Consider the following 18,476-nt stretch of genomic DNA (forward strand, 5'->3'; position numbering starts at 1 on the left):
CCACAAATTTCCAATAATTTCTCTCCACACACAATCACATTTGTACATTTACTTTCTTTTTTATCAATGGGGACCAGGCCTACGCTGAGAGACTCACATGCTGAATAAATATCCAACTAAGGCTGCCAAGATCCGGACTATTATCAGGCTTTTATTGAAGAAACTGTTCAATCCAAATCCAAATCCTTCTGAGTTTAAGCTTTTAGAAAATTTGATAATTTTACATGACATTAGAATTTGGTGTAGTCGTCTCTCTATAATTTGCATATTTATTTCCCCATTTGCATGTATATAAGACCAACAAGGATTATTTGCATTTATTTGTCTCATTTTTACGTCTTTTTATGTGTCTCTACGTTCAGGTATGAGACTGTACCTGAGAGGGTATTAAACCTTATTTTGGTTCCTTGTCCGAAACCCCATGCATATATAGAATCAAATTATATGGAAGAAATTGTTTCCTCACATAAATGAGGTGTTTTGTAAATTTTTAAAAATCATTATTTTAAAAAATCTAGAGAATTCATTGAAGTTATTCTTGAATAAAAGATGATTTTTAAAGAATCATTTTTCTTTTGGTTATACAACCTGTTATTTAAAAAACAAAACAAAGCACATTTTTGTGAAGTGATTCTTCCGAAGAGCATTTCTTTGCAAGCGTTGCTAGCCATGGCCCTTTAAATACTTGTTTGAAAGAGAAGCTTAATTTCAAAGGCAATTAATTTTTATGGCCTTTAAATGTGGAGAAGAATGAGGCATTATTTGGGAACATTTTTAAAAACACTTCTTTGCTTGAGAAAGTTTCAAAAATATTTTTTTGAATCAAAATTTATTTAGAAACTTAAAATATTTTAACTAGTTTTTTTTATGTTTCAAATATTTTTTTAAAATAACTTTTATCTATAGTAATTTATATATTTTCAATCCTTATTTAGAATTGCATTATTATTATTATTTTATAAAACAATTCAAAAAAAAAAGTGAAAACAATTAAAGTATGCGAGAGAGAATAAAATAACTTTTATCTATGATATTTTATATCATTTCAATCCTTATCCAGAATTGCATTGTTATTATTATTTTTTTAAAACAATTTTTTAAAAAAGTGAAAACAATTAAAGTATGCAACAGGGAATAAAATAACTTTTATTTATAATATTTTATATAATTTCATTCCTTATCAAGAATTGCATTATTATTATTATTTTTTCAAACAATTCAGAAAAAAAAAGAAAAGAAGTGAAAACAATTAAAGAATGCGACGGAGAATGTTTTGTTTTTAAAAGAAGATCTAAAAAAACTATTTTCTATTGAAAAAAATATGCAAATGTGAATTTTCAATTCATATTTTAAAAAGATTTATAGGTTTGGAAACCTACTACATTTAACAAAACTAATCATGTGAATCTCCTTCCCTTTTACTTTGGACCTTTTCAGCCTTTGTCTGTTTTCCTTTCACGGCCGTGACCCCGATCAAAAGCTGGTATGGCCTCACAAATTCTTCTTTTCAGTATCATGAATTCCGGAGCTTATACCCTACAATTAAAGCTTTAAAGGTTAGTGAATCTGAAAGATGAAATCCATTTTTCATCGTTGAGTTTTTTTTTTTTTTTTTTGTTTTTTGTGAGAAAGAAGAAAATAGTATTCCTTAGGGTTTTACCATTATCGTACACAATCCTGTAAACTTCATTATATCAGTCCAAAAATTCAGTCTTCGTATTATGACCAAGACATTCACCATATTGAAGAGAGAAATTAAACAACATGATAAGTCAAATTAGAAGAATTTCAAGAATTTGAGAAATATTAAGAATTGTTATTTATTTAGGTATCTTATGTCAATTAAGACTTTTTATCTGGTAGGAATTGAAGTCCTAGTACAAATATGATTAGTTTATTATAAATAGATTTGTTATTATGTTGAAAAGTAGAATGCAATAAAGTATTATTTTAGTAAAAATATTATCAATACCTAATTGTGTGGGTTTCAATAATTGGTGTCAAAGCTAGAAGACTAGAGAAGGTGAAATGCTAGATTAGAGCTAGAATATCAGGGAATGTGCAAAATTACAAGAAAGTTGCAATTTTGTTGGTGAAAGTATGACTACAAATAATAATTCAATTTATCCTTAATTCCCAAAATTCATAGGTAAGAATTTTGATAATTGGTGTATTCAGATGCATGTCTTGTTTAGGTCTCAAGATTTATAAGATTTAGTGAATAGTGGTAACAACAAAGTGATCGATTCAAAAGAATTTGAGGCACTATCAAAGGAGTAAAAAGATTCATTGAGAGATTCTCGAAAGAAAAATAAAAAAACACTCTATGAAATATTCTAAATAGTAGATGAATTCATATTTGAGAAAATCTCAGAGATGGAAACAACAAAAGAGAGTTATTCTACAAAAATTATACAAAGGTGATGAACATGTCAAGTGAATGAAGTTGCAAATATTAAGAGGTGAATTTGAGTCTCTTTGCATGATTGATTTTGAATCTATCTCATATTATTTTGATTGAGTACAAACTATTGTTAACTAGATGTAGGTTTATTGTGTTTGCATGAACAATGAATCAACTCTACAAATTTGGAGCAAGCCTTGCAGAGTAGAGCATCTATCGGAGGCGTGGTGGTCAACAATGTGGTAGAGGCCATGGTCGTGGTAGAGTTAGAGGAGGACATAACAACTTCAACAATAAAGATGGAGATGTTGACGTAAATTCTTCTAAAGGAAGGGGCAACACTTCTAGACTTAAAGACAAGTTACACATGCATTGTTTCATATGCAAAAAGTATGAACATTATAAGTAAGAATGTAGAACAAAATTATAGAATGAATAAGACGAATAGGCAAACACGGTTGAGGTAGAGTATAATTTGGTATAAACTTGCAATGTAGCAACATCAAATGTAGACCAACAAGATGTTTGGTATCTTGATACATGAGGCAATAATCATATATGCGTTAAGAAAGAATTGTTTTCACAATTAGATAAAAAGTTTGAGACGAAGTTAATTTTGGAAACAAATCCAAAGTGTCGATCATGGACAAAGGTAATGTTAAAATACGTTCTAAAGATGGTACTGATGTTACTATAACAAATGTATTTTTTGTTTTGGAATTTGTTGAGTATAGGACAATTAACAAAAAAAAGGACATATCATTAATATCTCTAATGGAGTTTGCACCCTTAGTGATAAAAATAAGAAGATGATTGCAAAAGTGCAAATGATAAAGAATAGGATGTTTCCTATGTTTCTTAAAGCAGAAACTTTATTTAGCTTGAAGACAATAGTGGAAGATAACAATTGGCTTTGACATCTTTGGTTTGGTCATCTCAATTTTGATGAGTTGAAGTTGTTAGTGTAGAAGAACATGGTAATAGGATTACCTATGATTGATATTCCGGATCATGCATGTGAAAGAAGTCTCATTGGGAAACAACATAGGAATTCTTTTCTAATTGGAAGATCCAAAAGAGCTAAACAACCTTTGAAGTTGGTACATACAGATATATGTGATCTCGATAAGGTAAGGTCTCTTGGTCACAACAACTACATTTTGACCTTTATAGATGATTTTACAAGAAAAACTTGGATTTATATGTTAAAATAAAAATATGAAGCTTTTAATAAGTTTAGAGAATTCAAAGTTCTTATTGAAAGACAAAGTAGTTGCAATATTAAGATATTGAGATACCTCCGATGAGTTTTATAATTATTGCAAAAGTTAGGGTATTTGATGACAATTGATAGCTAGTTATACACCTCAACAAAATGATATTGTTGAAAATAATAAAAGAATCATTGTTGAAATGATAAAAAACATGTAAAAGGCCAAGTCTCTTCAAAAAAGCTTTTAGGCAGAAGTTGTTACATGTGTAGTGTTCTTAGTCAATATGTGTCCTACTAAAGCAGTCTTTGGAAGAACACCTGAGGAAGCTTGGAGTGGTTATAAGCCAAAAATTTTTAGTTTTTTTTTTTTTTTTAAACGAATTTTCGGGTGTATTACATATTCCCATATGTTGGTAGATTGAAGGTTAGCCACGTCTATCAACTCCCCTTGTGTTCGAATGCTATGACTGTTTGGGTGAATGCACCATAAGCTTAGGATATGTGCCTTTCCTGGCAACAATTGCTTTTAGGAGAGTTGGTAGCGCCTAGGGTCCTACAAGTGGTATTAGAGCCGAGGTCATGGGTTTGAACCTTAGGGGTGTCGTTGGGGGGAGATTGTTGGTAGATCAGAGGTTAGATACATCTATTAGCTCCTTTTGTGTTCGAATATTGTGGCCGCTTAGGTGAATGCACTATAAGGCTAGGGTATGAGTTTTTCCTAACATCAATTGCTTTTAGGAGAGTTGGTAGCGCATGAGATCCTACACTATATACAAAAAGAGCATAGTAAAAAATTTGATGATAAAAACGAGAAGCATATTTTTATTGGTTATAATGATGTAACTAAAGGTTAGTAGAGATGTTCAATTCCTTGAGAATAAGAGTTGGATATGGACTTAAACACAAAGTGAGGAAAAAAGAGTTGTCTTGAAGAAGACTATGTGGTAGACAATGAGCATCAAAAGGATTTTATAATAGATATTTCTACTTCAATCACACTTTTTTTTATTAGAATTTCTCCTATGCGAACAGAAATAGAGTAAGAGTCTAAATCACTAGGATGCCTAAAACATTCTCACATTATGGTTGGACATCTAAAGGATTATGAAGTCATGAAATTAAGATACTGAAATTATTGATGAATGTTTAGTTAACTTTTGTCTATTTGCAGATCGTGATATGATTTCGAATGAAGAAGGAACAAGTGATGCGAAGTGGATTCAAGTAATGAATGAAGAAATTTAATCAATAGAGAAGAGAAATACATGGGAGTTAACTAATCTTCCGGTTGGAAAGAAGCCTATAGGGATTACATGGTTTATAAGACAAAATATAAACCTGATGGTAAAATTGATTAGTTTAAGGCAAGATTGGTTGAAAAAGACTATAAATAGATGCCATATATTGATTTTTTTGATGTTTTTGCATCAGTTACTAGATTCGATACCATTTGCATGATAATTTCACTTACAACTCACAAAAGGTGGAAAATTCACCAAATGGATGTGAAGTTAGTTTTTCTTAATGGTGTACTTGAAGAAGAGGTTTTTATTGAACAAGCATTAGGTATATTAAAGAAATACAAGAGAAACAAGTTTTCAAACTTAAAGAGACATTGAATGGGTTAAAGTAGGCACTACATGCTTGGTACATATGGATTGATAACTATTTATTTTAACATGGATTTCGAAAGAGCCCTTTTGAGCATACACTTTATATAAAATCAAATTCTAATGGAGATGTAATTGTTGTATGCTTTTATGTGGATGATTTAATTTTTATAGGAAGATGTCAACAAATGTTTGAAGATTTTAGGGAGGCAATAAAACAACAATTTGAGATAACATATTTGATTCGTGCCTAATTGGTGTATCAACTGATTCATGTCCAACTGGTGCTCCTTGATTGAGGGAGTAATCAACAAAATTTATAACCTATTACACCATGTACTAGGGTAGCAAAGACAAAGCTACTATAGCATAGTGGCTCTAGGATCGTTCACTGGGATGGGTTTTCACTTCACAAATGGTATTAATTCAAAGTTGAATTGGTGCCTTTTCATTTCAAGGTTAGCTTTAAAAGAAAACATAAAGATGAGTTGGAAAAGGTTTGGTTTTAAACTAACCAAAAATAGTAACTGATTTTACTTACAAAGAAAAGTGTTTCTTAGAGTTTAGATCACTAGGCTTAGGTTCCTTATACAAAAAGGAGAGTTCCGGTCACTTGTTTCTTTTCCTCCCATTGGGGATTTAACATATAGTTATTTCCCGAACCGGTGTTGTACAGATGCTTCCCATTAATGGGTTCAAACACTAAATCTCTCTCACTGATGCACCTTGCAATGACTCATACCTCTCACCTAGCACTTGCCATTCAAGGTGATCTTTAACCTTGGATTACCCATCAAAAGCTCGCAAGAGATAAATAATGGATGTCTCCTTGGAGTCCAAAAGCTTACCAAGTGTTGGCTATTTTAGAAAATCCTACCTTCAAACCACCTACCAAAAGCTCACAAGAGATAAACTAGTGCATCTCCATGGATGAAGATCACTTGCCTTACCAAGTGTTGGCTCAGGTGAATTGAAGGCTTTTTAAGTTAACTAAAAAGATAAAAACCATTAACAGGTCACACTTTCTCTTCATTAAAAACTAAAACAACAAAACTTCCAATTTATGTATGTGGAAACTTACTCGGCTTTCCTCACTCCAAGAGACGAAGAGCCTAGCCTCTCATCCTCTAAGGAAAAATCCTCAGAGTTTGGTTGGCTAGAAAGAAAAAGAAAATGAAAATGAAAGAGAAGGAAAAACAGAGCAAGGCTCTGTATATTCTATATATTGATCGATTCTACATACTTCTATCTATATCTTTTACAATGGATGCAAGGGAATATATATAGAGAAGTTTTTCCAACCTTCCTAGCTAAGAAATCTTATGGTTGGTGGATTACAAGGAGAAGAATGGAAATTTATACAAAAATATCTGAAGAAAAGATCTAAAAGAGTCGGTGCACAAATATCCCAGTTCGCATGTAGATTTCTCACGTTGCATGGTGACTTGCGAAAATCTCGCAAGTTGATTTCGCAACTTGGAATCCATTTTCGCACGTTGAGCTCCAAGTTCGCAAGTTGAAAAATCACTTTCGCAAGTTGGGCTTCTCTGTGACTGTGCGACTGTATTCCATTTCCATTTCGCAAGGTAGGCTTTAATTTCGCACGTTGGAGTTCCAAATTCTCAAGATGCGAATTTGTCCTTCAACTGGATGCAGTTGTCTTGCAAAGGACATATCTTCCTCATGTCAGCTCCAATTCGTACACTGTTTGAAGTGTTGGATTCTTGACTTCCTGAGCTTTGAAATGGTATATAGCATGTAGAAAATGGACTTCAGTAAGTGCTCCAAAAGTGCAAAAGAAGACTACAGCTGCTGTCCTCTGTTTTCTTCACTCTGTTTTTCCTCTTTCCATTGTTCTTTCCTTGCATACTTTGAACGACTTTGGAAAAGGGCTATGGAGCTCCAAAGCTTGGTTCTTCATGAATTTGAGCTTCCAAAAGCTTTGCCATGAACTATATACAACTCTCCCTCATTCTTGGATTGCTTTGGTGTAGCTAAAAGCTATCAAAAACACCAAAACTTAACACAATTTGATTAGAAACGATTGCAAGGGTCCTTAACATGTCAATTGAGTTAAAAGGTAATAATTACTACTCAAGAGTGTTTAAAAGAGTTAATTACAAGCTACAAAATAGCACTTTTTGAGTAGTAATCAATATTTAGGATTAATATCCTATTTTCTTGGAGTTGAAGTCCAACAAATAGATGATGATATCTTTATCTCACAAAAAATTATACTATAGATTCTAAAGCGATTTAAGATGGAATTATCATCAACAATAGAGTGACTAGTGATGAAAAAGGAAGACACTAGAAAATTAGTAAATCTCACATATTTCAAGAGCATAGTAGGAAGTCTTCATTATTTGACTTCTACTAGACCATATATTGTTTATGAAGTGGGAATTATCAGTCGATTTATGGAAAAACCATATCAATCACACTTGCAAGTGACAAAACGAATTTTAAGGTATGTAAGTGGTACTCATGATCATGAAATTTTCTACCCTTACTTCAACAACTTTAGTTTAGTGGGCTACACAGATAGTGACAACAAAGGTGATGTAGAGACTGGAAAAAGTATTACTGGGTATGTTTTTTTATCTTGGAATATAAGCATTCTCATGGCCATCAATGAAACAATAAGTTGTAGCATTATCAACTATAGAAGTTGAATACATGAAAATTACTTTCGCAACATGTCAAGCAGTTTGGCTTTGCAGAATGCTTAATGAATTGAAGTATGAATAAAAGGGTCCTACAAAGATTTTGTGTGATAATAAGTCTGCTATTGCATTGACCAAGAATATGATGTTTCATGGTAGAAACAAACACATAAGAATCAAATTTAATTATGTTAGGGAACTTGTGAAAAATTAAGAGATCGAGCTTGAGTTTTGTAGATCAGAAGATCAAGTTGCAGATATTTTTACAAAGTCACTAAAATGGATGTGTTTGAGAGGTTGAAGATGATGCTTGGTGTGGTTGAGTTTATAACTCGAATTAAGTGAGTCTATTGAAATTATAATCCAACTTAAAGTCAAATTAGAAGAATTTTAGGAATTTGAGAAATATTAGGAATTGTTATTTATTTAGATTTCTTATGTCAATTCGGATTTTTTGTCTAATAGGAATTGAAATCCTAGTGTAAATATGGTTAGTGTGAAATTAAGACTAATCTAATTAAGAAAATTACCCAAGGAGATGAGTGAATTTGGTTTTTGAAAAACTTTTCAAATCACTACAATTTTTTTTTTAATTTATTTAAAAAGCTCAAATATAAAGAGATATAGTTAGAGAGAGCAAACACAAATTTTATAGTGGTTTAACACCTCTTGCCTACATCCACTCTCCTCAAGCTCTAACTAAATGAGGGTTCTACTATTCTTGAAGCTTCTAAAGTCTTTACACTTGGATTTTGGCTCCAATGAACACTTACACACTCCCTTCAAGTATTCACCAACTTGAAACTTTCAATGCTCACAATCTCACTTAAATAATAATGAAAGAAACTCTCAACCTAACTCAATAAATGCTCAAATATACAACAAAGACTAGGATGAATAACAAAGGGTGCACTAGAGGGTATGCAAGTGAAAATTAATGCACCAAAGAGAGAATGAGAATTTTAAATGAAGAATAAGAGGTTAGACAATTGATTGTAGGTATTATCTTGTTCATAAATGAAGTGAAGCTTTCTATTTATAGGTTTCTACTCTCGGGAGATAAAAAAGTTGAAAAGTGGCCTCATCCGGTCGAGTTTCGATTTGACCCGTTGACTAGCTGTTGGACATTAAATGTACAGCAGGTGACCGTTAGGTCTTGACTAGGAAAACCTACCCCTTGACCAGGAGAGATCTCATCTCCACCTAGGAATGCATAACTATTGGAAAAAAGAAGATTTTTTGCATATCTCGATCGGTCCTTGACTAGGAAGACTTAACTGGTTGAATGGTTCTCTAATTGGTTGAGTTAGTTGACTAGTCTCTTTGACTGGTTCATCTATTTTGATTCAAAAACCTATCTTTTTATTTATTTATTTACTTTTTATTTTATACTTCTAACACATAAGCAATGTTTTTAAGTAAATTAACATGTCAAATTTAAAACAATTTGCCAAAGGTTTGTATGAAAATACTTGAGTTTTAATAAAAATTTAATTTTAATGTACAAACTGAGTATTTAAAGATGCATGAATTGGTATATCCTAAGTACACTTATGCATTCACCTTACAAACAAATTCTAGGCTTGAACGACGGTCTTCATATTCTCTTAAACTTGCATCATTTGATCCCTTGATGAATATTTTGTCATTCCAATTGATTTTCTCAATTAAAACCTAAAACATATCTTGATTTTGAACCATTAATATAATAATAATTATGGTTTGTTATCATTAAAATGTGATTATGAGAACTCTTGGTCTAACAATTAGTTTATTATAAATATGCTTGTTATTAAGTTGAAAAGTAGAATGCAATAAAATATTATTTTAGTAAAAAAATTATCAATACCAAATTATGTAGATTTGAACAAGAAGTCATATGGACGGAACCCAATTTCAGTTGATCAAGTTGAGATATTCAGATGTCACAGGTCTAAAGACATGGGCGGCCTCAGTCTCAATAAACTCTATCTGCCCTTTCAAGAGGTGCATGTACACCACCCAGTCACCATCTCTGGCCGGACTTGGCATTGGCATCACGTACCCAGCTTCACCACCCCATGGAAAATGGAATGATCCCAGAGCCGGCCTACCCCACCCGAAATCCACCTTTGACACTGCGAATCTCTGCCCTGATGATACCACAAGTGCCGGTCCATCGCTGCTGCCACTGCAGTATATCCTTGCTAAAGCAGGCTCTGGACGGTGAGCCTCCACCCAGTCGATGAGGCCCAAGAAATGCTCCTTTGTCACTGCCCCTTCCAGGTACTCGTGAACGGCATCTGCCACCCAACTCAAGGGTTTCTCTTTCAGTTCATCTATCATCTTCTCACCAAAGGGGATTGACAGCACATTTCCAAAGTAAGAGGCCATCACTGCTGATTTATCCTCGTCTCCACTGCTTAACCGCCTTCTTCCGTCCACCACGATGCCCATCTTGCATATCATTTTATTATCATTTTCCATGACAGCACTTGCCGCGACCATCTTCCACAAAAATGCACTGAAAGACTCTAGTTTAGTTCTCTTGTAGGAGCTGCCCTTGCTGATACTGGCTAGTGTTTGGAGTAGACTGAGTTGTTCGGCCGTGACATAGTATATGCGGCTTATGAAAGGATCAGCACCGCCCGGCTGCGGAGCTCTGGGAGGAGGTAAGGCTGATATAAGGACGTACATTTCATCCAGGGAGGGATCGTAGGAGCCTGGACGTCTAATGTTGAGAAGAGAGCGCCGGAAAGATGGAACCACAGATAGTGGCTTGCACAGGGCCATCTCAGCCCATGAAACTAGGAACATATTAGCAGAATATGCGTCAGCTATCCGATGATCGAATGTACAGCCCACCACGACTCCACCACATTTGAGCTCAGTCACCTGTCATTTTCCTCCATTTGTTTTATCACATAGAGTAATAATGCCCCGACTATATCATGATGTGTGTGTGAGTGAGAGAGAGAGGGAGAAGCGTTACCTGCACACAGAGGACACCATGCTGCTTCTTGGGGACAAGCTTGCCTTCAATACTATCGTCAGGGTTGTACAAGCTGAGGTCATGAAGTTTTGCATCTGCGTAAGCCTCCGTGAAATCCACCCCTTGGTTATTGCATAGAAGTTCAGGTTCACCCACTGAGTTACTCACTACTTCCCCTGCAAAAGCATAATAGGAGACCAGTGCTTGGGCCAAGGCTTTCCTCAGAACCCCAGCCATGGACCCAAAGGTGAAGTCATCACCTCCATTAGCATTCTGATGGGGCTTCTTGTAACAGAAAAACATACTCACATCTATAGGAGGCAAAAGCAGATCGAGGTTAGATAGCGGCAGCCAATGCTCCTGCATTGGCACCTCCGCTGCCACTAGCTCTTTCCTGGTCACAGTCACCGTGAAGTACTTTCCTCCACCACCCATGGTTTTTAGTCAAGAGAGAAGGAAATATGCAGAGGGGATGGATAGTAGGAGTGGATTTATAGGCCCCTAGGGAGCAATGAAAGAGATCCTTTTAGGGTGCCGACACTCAATTTATTTGTCCCTATTGAGTGTATACTTAGGTTGGGTAGATTGACTTTATAATTGGTATCAAAGTTACATATACTTCTTAAATAGACCTAAACATGTAAGAGAAACATGGTTAACTAATTAAGTTCATCCATCATGGAAGGTTTTTAATCAATCAATAGCCCACTTTTTAATGGAAGTGATTATGGTAATTTTGGAAAAATAGAATTGACGTAGTATATATTTGCAAACTTCTACACTATGAAATATGGGTCATCATTGAAGATGAGTTGTATTTGCCAACTAAAATTAAAAATAGGGTTAGTATCCCAAAAATAAAAATAGAGTGAGATGAGCATGCATGATTGGAAGAAACTACAACTCAATGATAAGGTCGTTATGAGTATAAATAGGTATATATATGAGTTAAGGTTAAATATTCCTTTTAAGTAATTACTTGTGAAGGTTAAAAATGCTTGATCTATTGTGTTCCACGAGTTTATGTTGTGATATATTTTTTGAGTGATGTGATGTGTTGGTTAGATATTTTGCTAACATATGTAGCATAGCTTTCACCTTCTTATACTGTTGGATGGATGGTTCATTTTCTATATAAAGTTATAATTGGACATGAGATAATTGGGAGAAGAAAGTTCAAAATTCATTTTATGACATCCAATGTGGATACGTTAAATTTTGAATTTGTTTTGTACCTATCCATAATTAACACTTTTTCTTTTCTTCTATTATTTCTCTCTATTTTTTTTCTTTATATTTTTCTTTGGATTCTCTTGAACCAAATATACCCTTAAAGCCTAAAACAATTTTTGTACAAATTTTTCTCTCCTTTGATTGGAGCCTTTTCTAGTTAGGTAAGCAAAAAGGTTTTAAAGGGTATGTTCGTACCTACCTTTGATTTTAGAGGATGGAAAGATACAAAGGTGTGGACCCCGCATTTTTCACATGCGTTCCCACTCGACGGTGTGGCTCGCTTTTAATTTATTTGTGAAAAAAATGATTTTTTTGGAAAAAGACTTGGAGTTGCCACTTATTTTTGTTTTATTTTTAAAGGGAAAAACAAAATAAGAAAGAAAAACCCTAAGTGTAACTTCTGAAGGAAAAACAAATCTGTGAAAAACCAAAGTCAGGTTTGGGGGTCAGGTTACCTATTGGGAAGGTACGGTGGTGAGCTATAACACCCTTCTAAGCCCTATAATAAGGTCTCTACTAAATAAGGTGAGACAAGTGTGACAATTGATAAGGAAATCAATAGATACCAGTGAGATGGTCCAATAATAGAACGAATCATGCATAAAAATAAGCAAAGTGTGAGTGAGATTGTACCTTAGCAGTAAGTAATAGTGCACTATAATGGAAACAAGGTTAGCTCAAGTATACAATTATCATATGCATATCAAAGAGTAAGACAAAGATCAAACAATATTCATTAAGCATAGTAGTTGACAATCAGAAGAGATCATATATAAGACCCCCAAGAAAGCCCAATTGATTTTGCATGAATTAATCTCTTAAATTCCATTGTTTCTGGAGTTATGAAAATTTATTCATGCTTATTAAAAATAGTGAACAATGAGAAAATTATTTTAAATTTTTTTTAAAAATTATGAAGCTGCTTGCCTGAAAGAAAAAGGGAATGAGTTTATTAAAAACGGGATTCTTGGTGACCCTAAACCTTAAGGAAAGACATAAAATTGATGACTTAAAATTATTTGAAAACTGGAGTAGATTTAAAATTATTTGAAGAAAACTGGAATTTTAAAAATTATTTGAAAATTGAAATCTTAAAAAAAAAAAAATTTGAAAATTGGAGTGGAATTAAAACTATTTGAAATAAAACTGGAGTTTTGAAATTTATTTGAAGAATGAAGTCTCAAAAATTAATTTTTTTTTAAAGAAAATTAGAAATTTGAAACAAAAATTATTTGAAAATAGGGGTTCTGAAAATTAAATTTAAAAATTGGGATTTTGGAAATTAAATTTAAGAATTGGAGTTTTGAAAACTAATTTAGGAAATGGAATTTTGGAAATTAAATTTAAGAATTGGAAGTTTGGAAATTAAATTTAAAAGAAATTGGAATTTTGGAAATTAAATTTAAAAGAAATTGGAATTTTGGAAATTATTTGAGAATTGGAGTTTTGAAAATTAAATTTAGGAAATGGAATTTTGGAAATTATTTGAGAGTTGGAGTTTTGCAAAATAAATTTAGGAATTGGAGTTTTGGAAATTAAATTTTAAAGAGATTGAAATTTTAAAAATTATTTAAGAGTTAGAGTTTTGCAAAATAAATTTAGGAATTGGAGTTTTGAAAATTAAATTTTGAAGAAATTGGAATTTTAAAAATTATTTGAGAGTTGGAGTTTTGCAAAATAAATTTAAGAATTGAAATATTTTTTTTTTAAAAAATTGAATTTGGAAAATTATTTGAAAAATGGAAATTTTGAAAATTAAATTTGAAAATAATTAAAGCTTGGGAAGTTAAAGTTTTGAAAATGAAACTTAAAAATTGGAGTTTTGAAAAATTAAATTTGAAAGAAATATGAATTTTGAAAATTATTTGAAAGAAAGTACAGCAGAGGCAGAATATGTAGCAGCCAATGCTACTGTAAATCAAGCAATTTGGATTAGAAAAACACTTGCAGATCTACACATGAAGCAAAATGAGCCAACACAGATTTATGTAGATAACCAAGCTGCAATTGCAATTTCAAATGATTCTGTTTTTCATGGCAAGACTAAGCATTTCAAGATCAAGTTGTATCACTTAAGAGAAGAACAAAAGGATGGTGAAGTTAAACTGCCTTATTGCAAGACTGAGGATCAAATTGCAGATGTGTTAACCAAGGCTCTACCAAAAGCCAGATTTGAAACCTTAAGATGCAAAATAGGCCTATGCAACTAGTAAGGCAAGGAGGAGTGTTGGAAACGTGCCTTAAGTTGCTACAGTTATGGGCAAACAAAAAGTTGCTGAATAATTGGTCAATAGACCAAGTCTTTAGGAAATATTTTCTGCATATATATATATATATATGGCTTGATATTAGGAATTGGTTAGACATGGCTTGAAATTAGCAAATTCTCTTGACTTTCTGTTATGTTTCAGCTCTATATGAGGAGCAATGCAATGAATAAAAACATACTTCCAGATACCAAGTTTTTTCTTTACTGAAAAAAAATTTGTTTTTCCTTTGCTGTCATAAAATTTCTATCCTGTTCTTGTGCCATATATCAACAATTTTATTGGGCCCTCAGTGGGGTTGAGTAGCAAAGGGAGGTTATTGGTGCCAAAGATGCTGCACTGCTTTGCAAAAGGCTTTGTGGACGATGCAAAACTGGCATTACCTTTCCCCCACCAGGCTGCCTTTGTTGAGCAGTGCATTTCACAGAGGCGACAAAGCCTTCTTTGTTCATGCAACTGTGGGATTCTTCCTTTTGATTCTCACTTCTGTTACTTGTTCCTGCCTGACCAACTTTCACTCTAATGGTGCTTGTTTTATACTAAATATGCAGCCTTAGGCCAATTTCCACCTTGGAAATGACTTGAGGATGGTGGCAGTTTTGGTGTTTTTGCCTTGTAGACAAGTTGTATTTCTGTTGGACAGGCAGGAGCTCAAGTATGGGGCTCACTGCAGGTAACTGACATGTACTAGCTTCATTTAACAAACTGTTAATAAAGAATGAATGACGATTAGTTCTATTGCCTACTGATTGATCAAATATTTTATTCTACAAAAACTTGAGTCTGGTGGATGTTGAAAGGCAGTCTGGTATTATTAGGACTAATGGGGTATATTGAGACAAGAGGCTTCAACCTGAGCTGTATGGCTTTACTTCCATGTAGATGGATATGTAAATGGAAACCAGAAGGGAGCCAGGCTGGTTGGATTCAGAAGGGCAGACCAAAGGTATAAATGAATTGGGGTAAACTATGATGGCCTCGTCATTAAATTTATAGAGCCCACAGGGGCAGGGGTCCATTCTGAGTGCTTCTCTTCAGCTAAATCCTTGGAGCAAGAAACATGGTTCTAATCCAACATGATACAGCTTCCCACATAGCCTCCTTGGGCTTCCACGTATCCTACAATATTCTGGTTTTCTTTTCCCACCAGACTATCCACTTCAAAGTGAGACTTGGGACACATCTAAAAACCTTACCTGTCTCCTAAAGCCCGTAAAGAACTTTATTTTTCTCTAACAAAAAAAAAAAAAAAAAAATCCTTCATTAACACTAATTTAATTCCATTTTTGAATGAAGTCTGGGGCATCTTGCATCCAAGGATCTTACTGATGTCATTGAAATTTAAGGTTGATTATTCTATGAGTTATGTGTGTGTTTGAAATTGTTAGAGCTAATTAAGGAATGATTATGAAATGTTTAACAAGTGTATAGAAAGCATGAAAAACAAAATTAGAAACTCCAAAAGGAAGCAGGATGTTAGAATACCTTGACCGTTCAAGCGAGTAGAAACTAGGAAAAAATCATGCTTTCAATCACTAATAAAAAGAAAAATGAGGCTTTTAAAAACTCCGACTTTCAATTTTCATGTCATAAAACATGAGGCATAAAGCATGCACTTGAATAGTATTACTACAGTTGTCTTTTCTTGGCCTTTTATGCCAATCATGTAAAACATGCACCCCCTTTCTTGACCTTTCATGTCAATTGTGTAAAGCATGCACTTGAATAGTATTACTACAATTGTCATTTCTTGACGTGATAAGCCACTAAAAAAACAAAAGAATCACAACTCTCTACATCACCTTCATCTCTAATATGCTTTTTATTTATTTTTATTGTTTAACATCATTTTCTTTTTCTTTTTTTCACTCCATATGAAAGTCACCATAGTTCTCCTTTTAAAACCTTTTTAGTTTCAATTTTGTAATGTTTCATCTTTTTATATATATTGGTTTTAATCATTTTATTGAGCCCATTAAACAAAAAAATGATAACATATAATAGATAATCATAGAGCACACAAAATATAACTTAAAAATACAATGGAAAAAAAATTGAAGTTTGTTAGTTTTTTTTAAATATTCAATTTATAATTTTTAAGAATAAAAGAGTGTGTAAATACTTAGAGTAAAAAGATAATAATTATTTTTTTATTAAAAAACAAAAACTTTTGTTAATTTTTATGATTAAAAATAATATTTTATTTTCCTTCATTTTTTTTTATATAATCTATAAGTTATATTTCTTGTTGTCAAATTTTCTTATATTATTATTATTTTAAATTTTCTAGTCATTCATATTTGTCATTATCATACATGTTTGATATAACTTCAAAGTTTTTTTTTTTGTTAAATATATGGCTATGAAATTTTTTATGTCACATAATATAATTTTATTTAATATAATTGATGATCTTAATACAAATTTAGAATTAATATATTAATAAAGTTTATCATACACCTTCATGAAATCAAATATTTAAAGAATATTAAATTTTAGATGATTTTGTTACTAAATCCAATTTTGAACCCCACGTACAACCTTAAGAAAAATGTGTACATTTTTCATCAAAATATATACATTCTTAAAAAATAAAAAATACATACATTTTTCTAGGGTGAATTGGGTTTGGGGGACATTGGGGAGTGATTTGCGACCATACCTCACCCTTGAAATCAAATTTCGAACAGATTTTAGAAAATTAATTACATCCTTAAGAAAAATAGCTACATCCATTCTTAGAGGTCCTATCTCCCTTATCATGGTCTATATATTCCTTTGGAGACCCTTAGAAAGTGATTAAAGGTCCTCCTTCATCCCATAATGAACTTTGGAACTCAAGATACATTCTTAAGAAAAATAGGTACATCCATTTCAAAGGAAGTTGGAACCATTATTTGATTTATCATGGTTTATATATTATTTTGGGGACCTTTAGGAAGTGACTGGAGGCCCTCAAAAAGTGATTAAAGGCCCTTTTCCATCCCATAATGAACTTTGGAACCCAATGTACATCCTTAAGAAAAATTGGTACATCCATTTCAAGGGGAATTGGAACCCCTATTTTCCTTTTCATGGTCTATATATTCCTTTAGAGACCTTCAAGAAGTGATTGGAAGCCCCCCCTTACCCTGAAACAGACTTTGGAACCCTAACAATATCCTTAAGAAAAATTGCTACAACCTTAAGAAAAAACGGTACATCCTTAAGAAAAATTGGTATATCTAATCCCAATTAAGAGTGCCAGACCTTCTATCTCCCTTCTCATAGTCCATCTATTCTTGTGGGTAACCTTGGGAAGGGATTAAAAGTTGTTCCCTACCCCGAAATGAACTTTGAAACCCTTGGTACATCCTTAAGAAAATTTTTACGTCCAATTCTTAGGCTATTGGGACCCTTATCTTCCTTCCCATGGTCCATTTATTCCTTAAGGGACCCTTAGGAAGCGATTAAAGGTTGTTTCCCACATTGGAATAGACTTTGGAACTTTAGCTACATCTTTAAAAAAATTTGGTACATCCATAAAAAAATTTGGTACATAATATCCTAGAGCTACCAAAACCCTTATTTCTCTTCTCATAGTCTATTTGTTCCTTTAGGGACCCCTCGAGAAGTGATTGGAAGTTGTTTCCCACCTCGGAACAAACTTTGGCTAGGTACATCTTTTAGAAAATTTAGTACATTTAGGAATGACAATTTTGCGGGTAAATAGGGTCACTTGCCTCATCTCACCCCTATTGGGACGGGTATGAGACTATACTATTCAAGTATAGAATGGATATGGGGAGTATATAAAAACCCGAATCAGGTTTAGGGCCGGGATAGGTTTTGCAATTACCCGTCCTGCCCCATATATGGATTACTAATTTACCCTTATAACATTACAAAATACCCAAAAAGTCCTCCATATATATAATCGTTCCTTCCTAAATTTATAAGGTTCTTTTTGCTTGTAAGACGGTAAGAGAGGTCTCGTTTTCTCATTTCTTCTCGTTTTCCCACTTCTTCCTAAATTGCTTCTTCCCGTTTCACCCAAAAACACACTTTTTGCTCTAAAAACCAAAATACCATATTTGTAGACAACAAACTATTAGGGTTTCTATGGATTCCTC

At 33.1% G+C, this 18,476-nt stretch overlaps 1 protein-coding gene across 1 annotated transcript; it reads right to left on the minus strand.

Moving 5' to 3' along the window:
* Positions 1-9,717: 9,717 nt before the first annotated feature.
* On the minus strand, positions 9,718-11,411 carry LOC100263348 (coniferyl alcohol acyltransferase). The gene is made up of 2 exons (XM_002270040.4): positions 10,865-11,411; positions 9,718-10,767 (listed from the first exon to the last, which is right to left on the minus strand). Exons 1-2 carry the CDS (start codon positions 11,297-11,299, stop codon positions 9,790-9,792), a joined length of 1,413 nt encoding a protein of 470 aa, XP_002270076.1. The 5' UTR covers positions 11,300-11,411; the 3' UTR covers positions 9,718-9,789.
* Between the last annotated feature and the right edge of the window lie 7,065 nt (positions 11,412-18,476).

Source organism: Vitis vinifera, chromosome 9 (assembly GCF_030704535.1).
Source record: "Vitis vinifera cultivar Pinot Noir 40024 chromosome 9, ASM3070453v1".
In the NCBI taxonomy this organism is placed as follows: Eukaryota; Viridiplantae; Streptophyta; class Magnoliopsida; order Vitales; family Vitaceae; genus Vitis; species Vitis vinifera.